Raw genomic sequence first — 14,020 nt, 5'->3', positions numbered from 1 at the left:
AAAATTTATTGCCATTAGCCTGATTTTGTCTAATAAAGTTAAGTTAGGCAAGTCACGTATCTTCTTCCCTGTAGTTTCCTCATCCACAAAGTGAGAAAAATTAATACCCATAATCCTGCCTGTAATAAAATTGCACAGTGTTCATGTAAGTGGTTTAAGAAGTACAAAACAATAAAAACAATAACATCTGTGTTAATCTTTTGGGGCATTTTTGGTAAATTATCTCTTTTCAGATTACAAATTAAATAGAATACCATGCTGATATACCCAGGATTGAGCATCATCTGTGCTATAATTATAGCGTTCCAAAGGAAAAAATGTCTATACATATAAAATAGAACTTACAAGTTTTGAAAACATGAAAGGGAGAAAAAGAAAAGGAAATTAAAAAGTTTCAAAAAAATCTAGATGGTTGAAAGAACAGGATGCTACATAAGGTGTCCCAAACAATAAGATTTCCATAACGCAAGATAGTTCAAAGAACTGAGCTATTTTTTCTAAGTTCTCTAAAGTGTTTTGGCTCTGTGATGGTTTACTATATGTGGTCCCAATTATTTACAGAAAGTTCTTTTTTATACATGATTCTTGGTTTTTCATTTCTTGGATAGTAGGTTAAGGACAAAGGAATATACTTAATATTATTTTTCAACTGATGATTCCCAACTGGCTGAACCCAACCAGAAGCCAGATCAAGGAATCCTCTTGGTTCAGTCTCTCGAAATTCAGCACAGAGTAGAAAGATACATAGTGGGATAGAGATTGGATCTGGGGCAGAGGAAAGGGAGTGGAAAATATCTAGCACATATATAATGTGGAAAGATACATGCCTGTATGATGTAATGGTTACTGTAGGGAAAGGAGAGGGATTATGAATCATGAGAGGAGGTTGTCAAAGTGAAACCTGTACATTTCTACCTACTATTTGGTATATTTCAATTCATTTTTCAAAATAACGTATTCATGGATTATGTGTGTAATTTTTCAAATATTAATGTCTACACATATGACTAATATTATGTAGCCTATGTGTGTGTGTTAGAGAGAGAGGAGGGGAGAAAGAGAGAGAGGCTACCATTTAGACCTTTTGGTATAAAATCATTAAATATTTTGGAAATTTTGTTTCAAATATCACTTGACTCCTTCTCATTGGAAAGATCACTTATTGTTTTTTCTTCTCTTTCCAATCCATTTTGTGCTCTTTTATTGCATTACCAGAAATAATTAAATCTTATGTGAGATAGTCCACAAATGAACAAAATAAGATATTCAAAGAACTCATGTTTAAATTCCTCAGAATCATTTGTTCAAACTAGCTTTACTCTAATTGTATCCTATTTAAGATTAGTGTCCAGTGTGTTGGAAACTCAAATGAGTTTATTTTAAAACAAATCTAACAGCAGAAGAGACTGGCTACCAACCTCATGTCAGTAGGTAACTAATTGCAGTAAGAAATACGTCCATAGAGAACTCTGTCCCAAGGAACTTGCTCTGCTAACTCATCTGGGATAAGCATAAATGGCTTGTTTGAAACAATGCCCAAGAGTCTCAGAAATATAATACAAATAGCACACCCACAAAGCATTCTTGATATTATCTACTATTGTATTCCTAACTCATGTTTTCTCTTTTTCGGCAGTGTTGTATCAAATGAAAAACTCACATTTCTGAAGACAATTCTTATATACTCATCTGTGTACTAAAGTTTCTCCATCTTTCACGGACTGTTTGAAAACTTCAAGTGTATTCCTTCATAATTCCTTTTATTGAATGATATTTATCAACATAAGGTAAGTAAAAAGACCCTAAAATATCTGAATGAAGTATGGAGCCTTCCTTCAATCACGTAAAGTTTTTAATACAGGGTCAAAATTTGATAGACAATTTGTCCACATGTCTCATCCAGATATTTTGATGTCAGATAAAAATAACCTTTATTTTTGTATAATCTATTCCTATGTATAAAGCTAAAGAACACTGTAAACTTAAATAACATACTTTGTGTGATGAAATTGATATATAAATAAGATACACTAGAATGAAAATATGAGTGGAGATACAAAAGAGATGTCAAAAGAAACAGAGTCTGGGGGCTGGCCCTGTGGCCTAGTGGTTATGTTCATGGGCTCTGCTTCAGCGGCCCCAGGTTCCCAATTTCGGATCTCAGGCACAGACCCACACATGGCTAATCAAGCCGTGCTGTAGCAGGCATCCCACATATAAAGTAGAGGAAGATGGGCATGGATGTTAGCCCAGAACCGATCTTCCTCAGCAAAAAGAGGAGGATTGGCAATGGATGTTAGCTCAGGGCTAATCTTCCTCACAAAGGAGAAAAGAAAAGAAAAGCAATAGAGTCTGCCATTTTATTAAAGTGACTTTAAACATTTGCGGATAAATAGACACATGGATAAATAGAAAGAGTGATGAAAAATGACTGGAAATAAAAGATCAAAAAGTTGTGGGATCAAAGAGATAGATATAATGAAATATCATGAGAATGACATGGAAAACACTGAGAGATCTAAGGATAGAATTATAGAACTTAAATATACTTTCACTGTAAACCACATTGATTATGCACACTTGCAGTGGTGTGTCTAGGGAACTGAACAGAGAAATGAAGGAATCTCTGGGGTGATAACCATTCATAAACAAAATTACCCTTAGTAAAGGGAATAGTATGCAAAAAATCATGAATAATACATTTACACAGTTTAATAAATTTGCAGAAAAAAATGCTTGACTGACACTGTCATTAGAGTTAAGACAGAATTAATTTTGGAAAAAATCATGGAAAATCGAATTTAAAATTACTCTTTAAAAACACTGAAAAATAGTGCATAGTAGAAAAATCTAAAAATGAGTATACTGACGTTACATGTATAGACAACACATATCTTATGAGTCAATAATTTAATAATGTGGGAAGATTGCAATTTGGGGGATATTTATTTTAACAATTAGAGTAATTCATCTGTTTTTATTTCATGTCTCATCTAAAATGGAGAGTTTTCGCGTGATAAAAACTTATGCCAAGATATCTTCGTAAATTCAATGTGTTCATATAACATTTTCAATATTATCAAGGTCAAACAACATGTAGGGGACGCACTCATTCAGGAAACTGTAGGGAAACATCCCCACAGTATAGAAATCTCTAAACTCTGACTATAGTTTCATCATCTCACTACCTTGTTTAAGGAATTGATTGATTTTTGATCTTTAGAATTGCCCTAGTTATTAGGAGACAACAGGAATGAATGATTGACAATATCTTGAAATACGGAAACTAAAGTTTCCTTTCTCATATGGTCTGGGGATGCATACAAAATGATTAATGAATATGAATTCTTAGTGTAGTGTTTGGCACACAGTACTCATCAAGGATTAGTTCGAATTATTACTATTTTATTATTGTATTGTATGCTAATGACCTAAGGATAATGTGTAATCAAAGGGCAACATTCACATCTTACCCCCAAGTAGTTGTATGTGACACTTACAGGATGGCTTTGAGGATTTAATGAAAAATAGAATGTGGAAACTATGCTTTGCAACCCAACAAAATTAGTCTGTGACCTTTTAACTGCTAATTGACTGACGAGGTAAGACAGAATTTTGTCACTGGGATGCGCTATCTTAACTTCCCATATGAATATCCTGCATCTTATGGATGATTATAGATTTCATGAAATACGCTTCACCACTAAAGTAAAAGAAAAATATAAACAAAAAAAAACCTCATTACCTAATTAAAGTTTCCCAAAATATGCTTTGCTTTACACAGCTAGTTGATTTGTTGTTACAACGTGTCTCATAGCCTATATATCCATAGGGGTGTGTGTGTGTGCGTTCTGCATATGCAAAATAACTTGTGGGTATGAAGAAATCACTGATCCGAAATTGGAATATCAACTTTTCTCCTGATACCAGTTCTCTGGAGTTAAAAGATGTATTTGTAGCTACACACAGTAAAGTGAATTGATGATAACTGTCCAACCTTTTATATAAAAACAGCGTGATTCACCCATTCTATAAAGGAATAGCCCTGCAATATAGATAAATTAAAATTTAACATAAAAGATTAAGTGCCCAGTTTGAAAGAAATAGTTATGCAAGAAAAAACACATCCAAAACCAAATCCTTAAGTATGAGAACACATCAAATCTCTTGTTTATAGTTTAGGAAACTGACGCAAAAATGTTTAAATTTCTTGATCATTCCAAATTACCAAGATGGATTTGTCTAAAACCAGCCATCTTACTCCCCATGGAGATGATATAATAATTCAGCTAAATATAATTGGATCTGTACAAGGCTGTCTTGATGATTCTTATAGCTCCAGGGTTTCTCCTCCTTCTTCTGCTATGGCTACTCAATAGTTTTACTCATCTTAATATTTCAGTAATGCCTTGCAGCAGTGTTTCTGAACACCAGCCATCTGATTCCTGGACCCCAGGACACATCTACTCTATCAGACACCTGGAGACAGGCACCAATAAACTGCACTTTAACAGCCTCCTCAGATGATTTTTATGCAAGTCACACCTTGTAAACCATTGCTTTGGAGTTTCCAAAACAAAGTCATTTCTACTTGTCATTTAATCCTCACCATAACCCCAGGAAATACTTGTTGCCATCCTGACTATACAGAGGAGAAAATTCACTTTAGGAATGGTTAGGTTACTTATTTAAGGTAATTTCCTTTATTTTGTAGTGTCATAAAGGGAAATTAAGTCACCTGGTGTCAGATCCTTTTTATCATTTCTCCCACAAATACTGGAATTTATCTTCTCTGAATGGATGGACGATGCATAAATTATGTTTTATCATTTCTCATAAGCCTTTATACCTTTCCTGTCACTTCCTACTATAGGTGAAACAAATTGAAGATAATGGCACTAAATAACAAAAGCCATCCTAACGAGTTTATTCTACTGGGCTTTGCTGACCGTCCTTGGCTAGAGCTTCCTCTCTTCGTGATTCTTCTTATAACATACCCCATGGCCATGGTGGGAAACATAGCCATCATTCTGGTGTCCAAGTTAGACCCCCGTCTCCACAGCTCCATGTATTTCTTCCTCACCAACCTCTCCTTTTTGGACATGTGCTATACCACAAGCATTGTCCCTCAGATTCTGTTTAACCTGGGAAGTGCTAAGAAGACAATCAGCTATACGGGGTATGCAGTTCAACTTTATTTCTTCCACATAATGGGGGGCACAGAATGTCTGCTTTTGGCTATTATGTCTTTTGATTGTTACGTGGCCATCTGCAAGCCTCTACACTACACCTTCATCATGATCAGCACATCTGTACCATATTGGTGTCCACTGTGTGGCTGAGCCGAATGACCTATGCTGTCTCAGAGGCCACTGTTACATTACAGTTACCACTGTGTGGTCTCAATAAACTGGATCATTTTGTGTGTGAGATTCCTGTTCTAATAAAGACTGCCTGTGGTGAAAATGGTGCTAACGAGCTCATACTCTCTGTGGTATGTACTTTTATGTTAGCTGTTCCTCTGTGCTTAATTCTTGCTTCCTATGCTTGTATTGGGCATGCTGTGTTTAAAATTAAATCTTTTGAGAGAAGGAAAAAAGCCTTTGGGACATGTTCCTCCCATCTCATTGTCATTTTCTTATTTTATGGTCCAGGCATTAGCATGTACCTTCAGCCCCCCTCCTCCATCTCAAGGGACCAGCCAAATTTCATGGCTCTCTTCTATGGAGTGGTGACTCCTACACTCAACCCTTTCATCTACACCCTGAGGAATAAGGATGTAAAGGGGGCATTAGGCAACCTGACGAGAAGCATTTTCACTTCCAAGTGATAGTTGGTCGACATCAAATGAAATTTTTTAACAATGAGAGTAGGTGTCTCTAATAACTCATTCTTGTTTCCTATTTCCCAAATCTCATGTTAGATGTTCTTCTTGCAAAATATGTCGTGTTTCTCATATTCTTTATAATGGTGTTAGGCAAGAATGGTACTTGGCTAATATGCGCCAGGAAGGGCACTCTGTTTGTGAAAAATATATTTAAAATAATTCTATACTGGTTGGTACATACTGAAATAGTAACAGCATTAAGTCGAATAAAAAAGTAATAATATTAATTATAAAATAAACTCATGAGTTCAAGCTAATCATCATAATATAACATGGCAACCATCCATCAGTGTTCTTGTCACCATTCCTATCACACTGTCACCTTAGAAACACTGCATCACTCCTGCAAGATTGGTCCATCTCTAAGTGGGCAGCATGGCTATACTGAATATCCAGTGGGAGGCACTCTATGCTTTAGAACAACCATAAGTCTCATAAGTCTATCAATCTCAATTTATACAGAGACTATTGCTTCTTAAAAATCACACTGTTACTCTTATTTAACAAACAAGCGTGCGGTGTCCTGTATTTTTAATTAAAGAATTTATCATTAAATATTAAAATGAATAAAATATAGGGACAAAAACATATCAATATGTTTCTTAGTGTTCCTTTTAAATACCATAAGCATGAGTCCTCTGAATCAGTGAGAGAACAGGTAGTGATATTGATAATGAACCACAACCTGGAAACTTTTTCATGCGTTAAGTGAAATAGCCAGGAATACCTTTTGAAACTGTACAAGGGTCAATATCAGAAAAAAATAACTTTGTATTTCTGGAATGGAAAGCGACTTGATTATTCAAAAACAATATATAAGTATCCTTTTGTTGATGTAAATTTTGGATGCAAATGATGCTCAGAATCTGTATCAATAAAAGTTGTAAGTGCTAAGCTAAGTTCTAGGACTTACTTCCAACTTAAAACACTGTCATAAACTTAGTTACAATTTTTGAGATCAAATTAATGGATCTTAGTTATTTGGTGTAAACTAATATGGTGCGAATTCAACATGATGATGTGTAGTGATTAAAAGAACACTTGTGAGAAAAACTAAAGGTCACTTGGGCTTTTCTGGCATGTCTTCTGGTATGATCAAGATCTAAGCAAATTATTGGATATAAAATCAAATGTTATCCCGAACAAGAATCAACTGCAACCCTAATCCACTTTTTGAAAAGGAATAGATCATCTGGTGCTTGATCCAGTTCTTGAGACAAATTGACTTTGGTATATTAAGTTTAGAAAACTTCTAAGTAACTTTAAAAATTGGCTGATTGCTGGCTGATGGCAAAAGATGTTTTTAAATTTTAGCATACACACACACAGCCATGCAAATAAAAATTCTGTCATTGTTAAATAATATCTCTGATCATTTTTATTAGTTAAGATATCCTTTTTCTAACTCAGACTTACATACTGAGGAATAAAATAATTTTAGCTGTACGTGCAAAACTCAGCAAGATTTTGTCAAAAGCTTAGCTATTGGGACGGTTTAGGGCTGTTCAGACTCCTTTCTTTAATTATCTTCTACCTCTAGACCTGTAAAGATGGCTCATTTCAGAATTGTGAGTGTCTCCCAGACTATGTGAAATATCAGGACTTCTTAAAGGAAATACATAAAAATTTCAGGATAAAGAATATTGAGAGTAGTGGTGGGGAAAAGCCAATGAATTATTTTGTTTGTTCTAGACTGTTTCATATTTCCAGGTCATATATGTTCAGTACTTTCAAGCATGAAGGATACTTTAGGTAACCATTGAGAAGCTCTGTTGAAGGGAAGCACATATATTTGAAAATTAGAGTGTGCTCTACCCTTCATGTAAAGCACGAGCAGTCTTAACATTGACTTTTCAGTCAGACAGAATAAAAGACAAATACCATATGATTTCAAACATATGTAGAAGATAAACAAATAAACAAACACAGAGATACAGAGAACAGAGTAGTGGTTACCAAAGGGGAAGGGACATGGGGGAGGGCGAAAGGAGTAAATGGGTGCATTTGTATGTTGATGAATGGCAACTAGACTTTTGATGGTGAACACGATATAATCTACACAAAAGTCGAAATACAATGATGTACACTTGAAATATCTGTAATGTTATAAACCAATGTTACCTCAATAAAAAAAAAATTGCCTTTACAAGGAAGGTGATCAAAAAGTTTTCTTATTTTCCCAAGCAAGTAGGATTTCTCTGAAGAACAAATGGAAGACAGCAAGACATTTTAACATCCAGTTCCAAAAATACTAGAAATACAAGCATGCGTTTGGGAAAGTCTTTCAGGGAGAAATCAAGAAGGTTTAACAATGATTTTCTCCACACTAGAGATGTCCTAGGATCTGCATAGCATAATACCTTCAAGACAAGAAGTACACCTTGCTCTAAGGAAGATGATTAAAATAAATGCAAACCAAGAGTCTGGTTCAACAAATGCCTTATTATTACTATAAATCCAATGTCCATTGAAACTATGATGCTCAGAATTCCAATGACTTCGGGGAGTCCCAGAGGTCACTGGGGTGTGAAGGTGGGGTGGAGAAGGGTTAGATAGAGTGGAGTGGGGAGAATATGTCAGATCTTTTTTAAAGAAAGGACACTAAATAGAAAAACAATACTACTGTCCAAATGTGGTAAAAGAAGTAATCATTGTACTTTATTTTCAAGTTGTTATCAAAACAACAGTATATATTGACTATCTGCTCAAATTTTTACCTGAGTAAAAATATGTATATAATACATATAAACACAAAATGAAACTTAAATGTATAGTGAGAATTCAATTAATCACTTAAGAATTTATTCCACATAAAACTAAAGTCTCAATATCTCTGTGTTTGTTAAGATTGGCATAACACAAAAAACATTTTTTAACCCTCTCTGTTGCATCAATTTTTACTACTGATCTTGAGGTCTCAGTGTCTTGTGTATATAGAGTTTAATTATTTAACATGAAGAGATAGGGAGCTGATCTAAATAACTACTAAGGTTTCACTTTATTCCATGTAGAAGGGAATTAAATCCATTGCATTAAATAGTCTGTAAGTCTATGTCACATTACTCTTCCCTTTTAACCACCACATTGCACACCTCCCCTAAAACCACCATCACCTTCCCGGCCAATCACAATATGTACTATAATACTTCCATTTCCTAAACTCTTTTGCATTTTCACTCTTCTGCGTATTTATTTTTGCATTCAATAATGCTACCTCCAATTTTTTATGTCTCTAAGGTTTTCCTTAACATAAATTATAATGTAGAATGCAATAAATGCTAAAATGCACCTTCAAGAATGTGCTTCTGCCCTTTTAACAAATTTTTAAATGCACAAACTCATGCTAAGTGTTCTTATTACCAAAAAAAAAGACAAAAAATAAAAAAAAAAACCAAGGACTACAAGAAGTCTTTTGGAGGTGATGAGTATGTTTATTATCCTCTTTGTGGTGATGATATCATGGGTATATGCATGTATCCAAACTGATCAAAATGTATGCATTAAATAAGTCCAACTTTTTTAGATTAAGTATACCTCTAAAGGTGAAAAAAAGGAAATCAGCTTCTGGAACAGAAGAGGAAGATTAACTAAATACCAAAAAAAAAAAAAAAGGAAGAACTAAAGATATTTCCTAGTAGGAAGTGGCAAAAATGAGTTTATTTAGTAGTTTATAGAATAAACCACTGGCTGAGGGAACACCATAATTAAGGATATGTTTAAGGCGAACTCACAACTATTCAAAAGCTGCCATGAGTTAGTGAATGTGTTAGTCACTTTGTATTTTAAATCTTATTTAATCTTCAATAACTCGTCAAGGTAGGTATTCTCCATAGATGATAATAAACTTGTATTCATTAATTCTTGAATGAAAACAGTTTTTGTCAGAACTGGAATTTGAAAGCCTTTCAATTACCAAAATGCATGCTTTTTCCCACCTTACAACAAGCCATTTGCAAAAATGGTGAACATTTAAGATTATGTATCTAAATGATGAATAATTTAATACATTTCAAGCTGAAGATTTCATTGGACAGTATGTAATATTGAAAGGGGGATATACATTAATCCAGAACCAAGGACCAGAACGAAGGATTAAAGAATGTATATTTCCATTGGTGAAGAGACATGATGGGATTTTAAGCTCATGAATGATAAAAGACCTTTATTTCATACGAATACATTTAGCAAAGTGAAAAATGATTTGTAATAGGAAAACACTAAAAACTTGACTAATTAATGTTACTCAACTTCTGTACGATAGATAACAAGGTCCTTGACAAGTGTAGGAGTAATAAAAACATAAAAAAAGAAAAGAGTGTGAGAGATTGAAGTAGAAAGTTGGCTTGGAAATTTATTGAATGTGGTTTGCCTGGGAAAAAGATGAGCCAAAGATAATGGTGATGTTTTTAAGTCTAGAGGACTAGGCAGGAGGCATTGATTTTACCCAGGATATTAATATCAAGAAAAGTAGCTTTTGGAAGAGAGGTGTAAAAGGACTCTAGAAAAACTTGAATTAAATTCCAGGAAGACGTAAATAAGGTTTTATTAATTTTCTACAAGAAGAAATATTTTATTTGCCAAAAACACTGAATAAATAAGTTTTTATCAAAAAGGATTTGACTAAAAGGACAAAAATTCTTTAAAATTTTGTAATATTCCTGTTTTGGGGGACATTACATAAATCCAACAACTTAACATGATGTTATATCTTAGAATAAAAGATTTAAGCATAAAATATATTAGTATATTATATGGTAAATATTTTAACAAGAATTAATTCTGGGAAGTTGAAGGTTGGAGAACTGTACTTTCCACAGACACTTCTAACTCTTAGAGTTTACAATGAAGTCTCCACAGTGAAATAATAGTACTTAATGGTGTTTTTACCTAGTCTCAGATTTAAGGTTCTCTATGTATACGTAGTGTGTGTTCTGTAATGGGTAATGAGGAGGAAGGAAGGGCCAAGTGGACGGTGAAGGGAGGGATATTAAAACACTTTGGCAAGGAAATTACTTTAAAAGATGTTTCTGAAATTTCTTACTATTATCCCAATATCCTTACATTGGGCAAACATTTTATTTTGTTTATTTTTTTTTTAATTTTTTGTTTATTGCAGTAACATTGGTTTATAACATTGTGTTAAAGGGGGAGGGAGGAGGGCGAAAGGGATAATTCGGCACGTGTGTGGTGATGGGTTGTAAGTAGTATTTGGGTGGTGAACATGATGTAATCTATGCAGAAATAGAAGTATAATGATGTGTACCTGAAATTTATATAATGTTATAAACCAATGTTAGCACAATAAAAATAAAGCTTAAGAATTTTGCTACAAAATGTAGCAAGAAGTGTGAAGCCAGTGTATACATACAAAGGTGGAGATAAATCCCAAATGTAACAAGACTAACAAACAGTACACCCCTTCTGAAGGAAACTAGTAAAGATTTGAGACGATGTCTGCTGCTTCAAATGCAAAAGTAGCACTGTAAAACTACTAGGAACATAAAGAATGAAGAAATCATGTCATCACCAAAAGACAATAATAATCATCTAATAACCAAGCTCAATGACATGAAACTTAGTGGTCTATCTGATAAAGAATTCAAAATTATCATCTTGAGGAAACACAACAAGCTACAAGAAAGCGCAGAAAGACAATTCAACAAAATCAGGAGAAAAATACAGGAACAAAAATAAGAAATTTAATAAAGAGATAGAAAGCATAAAAAAGAATCAAACAAAAATTCTGGACGTAAAGAATTGAATGAATGAAAAAAAATTGCAATAGAGAGCAGCTACATCAGAGTAGATGAAATGGAAGACAAACTAAGCAAGGTAGAAGACAGGAACTTAGAAATAACTGAGTAAGAGGAGAACAAAGGAAAAAGAATGAAATGAGTAAAGAAAGACTACATGATCTATGGGATTTATTCAAAACAACAAACATTAGAATAATCAGTATTCCAGAAAGAGGAGAGAGAGGTAGAGGCAGAAAGTTTATTTAAAGAAATAATAGCTGAAAACTTTTCAAACCTGGGATGAGCCTTGGACATCCAAGTTCACAAAACTAATAGATCACTCTATTATCTCAATGCAAAAATACTTTCTCCAGGACATATTATAATGAAACTTTAAAAAGTCAAAGATAGAGAGAGACTCTTAAAAGCAGCCAGAGCAAAAGGGTTGTAACCTATAAAGGCATTCCCATTAGGCTAGCAGCAGAGTTCTTAGCAGAAATCCTAAAGGCAAGGAAAGAGTAGAATGACATAGTTAGGGTGTTAAAAGAAAAAACTGTCAAAAATGAATACTGTAACTGGTAAAGCTACCCTTCAGATATGAAGAAATAAAGACTTTCCCAGATAACAAGAGCTTAGGGAATTATTTACCACTAGACCTCCCTTGCAAGAAATACTGAAAAGAGTTCTTCAAGCTAAAAAGAAAAGATGCTAAAGAGTGACATGAAATCGAAAGTGTACAAAACACTGATAAAATTAAACACACATTCAGATGTAGAAAACTCTAAATCTGTAATATCTCCAAACAAACGAAAATGGACACAATGTACCAAGACTTATAGGATGCTGTAGAAGCAGATTTGAGAGAAAAGTTTAGAGTGATCAGTGCACATGTTAAGAAAATAGAGCACCCTCAAATAAAAAATCTAACTTTACATGTCATGGAACTAGAAAAAGAAGAAAAAACTGAGCCCAAAGTTAGCAGAATAAAAGAAATAACAAAGATCAGAGTGGAAATAAATGAAATGGAGAACAGGAAAATAATAGAAAAGATCAGTGAAACTAAATGTTGGTGTTTGAAAAGATAAACATAATTGACAATTCTTTAACTACACTAAGAATAAGAGAAAGAAGACTTAAATAAATAAAATCAGAAATATAAGAGGAGACATTACAACTGATACTACAAATTACACAGAATCATAAGGGACTACTATGAAAAATTATACACCAGCAAATTGGATAACCTCAAAGAAAGGGATAAATTCCTATAATATACAACCTACCAAGACTGAATCAGGAAAAAATAGAAAATCTAAACAGACTTACCAATAATGAGTAAGGAGAAGGAATCTGCAGTCAAAAATCTCCCAACACAGAAAAACTCAGGACTAGATTGTTTCACTGGTGAATTCTACAAAATGTAGCAAGAAGAATTAATGCCAATCCTATTCAAACTCTTCAAAATTTGAAGAGGAGGGTACACTTCCAAACTCATTTTATGAATCCAGCATTATCCTGATACTACAAGTATCAGGGAGGGACACTACAAGAAAAGAAAATTATAGATGCAAATATTCTCAACAAAATATTAGCAAACCAAATTCAAATACATTTAAAAGATTCTACACCATGACCAAGGGGGATTTATTCCTGGGATGCCAGGATTGTTTAACATATGTAAGTCAACAAATGGGATGCATCACACAATTGGATGAAACATAAAAAATATATGATATCATCTCAATAGGTGCATAAAATGCATTTGATAAAATACAACATCCTTTCATGATAAACTCTCAACAAGTTGGTATAGAAAGAACATACCTCAACATAAGAAAGGCCATAAGACAAACCCACAGCCAACATCATACTCAACTATGAAAGATTAAAAGCTTTTTCTCTAAGATCAGGAACAAAACAAAGATGCTCACTCTCACTACACTTATTTGACATAGTACTGAAAATCTTATCTAGAACAATTAGGCAAGACAAAGAAATAAAGGCATCAAATCAAAAAGAAAGAAGTACAGTTGTCATTGTTGGTAGATCATGTAACCTTATATATAAAAAAATTCTTGACTCAACAAAAAACCTGTTTAAACTAATCAACAAATTCAGTGATGTTGCAGGATACAAAGTCAATATACAGAAATTGGTTGTGTTTCCATATACTAACAATAAAACAATTGAAAAAAATTAAGAAAACTGCCTCATTTAGAACAGCATCAAAAGCAATAAACTACTCAGGGATACTATCAATCAAGGAAGTGAAAAATCTGTACAATGAAAACTGCAAGACTTTGATGAAAGAAATTAATGACAACACAAACAAATGGAAAGATATCCATGTTTATGGATTGGAAGAATATTGTTAAAATGCTCTACCATCCAAAGACAT

The 14,020-nt window shown here is 33.6% G+C and overlaps 1 protein-coding gene and 1 long non-coding RNA gene across 2 annotated transcripts in view; one reads left to right on the top strand and one right to left on the bottom strand.

Annotated features, from left to right (window-relative positions):
* The window catches only part of LOC147915624 (uncharacterized), a 64,724-nt gene that overhangs the window by 38,297 nt on the left and 12,407 nt on the right, over nucleotides 1–14,020 (bottom strand). The gene's annotated exons all lie outside the window — the stretch shown is intronic.
* On the top strand, nucleotides 4,878–5,830 carry LOC101387598 (olfactory receptor 2B11-like). Its single transcript, XM_014796310.2, is given in 2 exon segments — nucleotides 4,878–5,298; nucleotides 5,301–5,830. Coding segments are annotated over 2 exon segments (936 nt in total). The 5' UTR covers nucleotides 4,878–4,892.

This window comes from Ceratotherium simum, chromosome 13, assembly GCF_057802395.1.
Source record: "Ceratotherium simum simum isolate JZ-2026a chromosome 13, ASM5780239v1, whole genome shotgun sequence".
Classification (NCBI taxonomy): domain Eukaryota; kingdom Metazoa; phylum Chordata; class Mammalia; order Perissodactyla; family Rhinocerotidae; genus Ceratotherium; species Ceratotherium simum.
The sequence above is the reverse complement of the archived record's forward strand: the minus strand, read 5'-3'. Positions and strand labels throughout refer to the sequence as shown.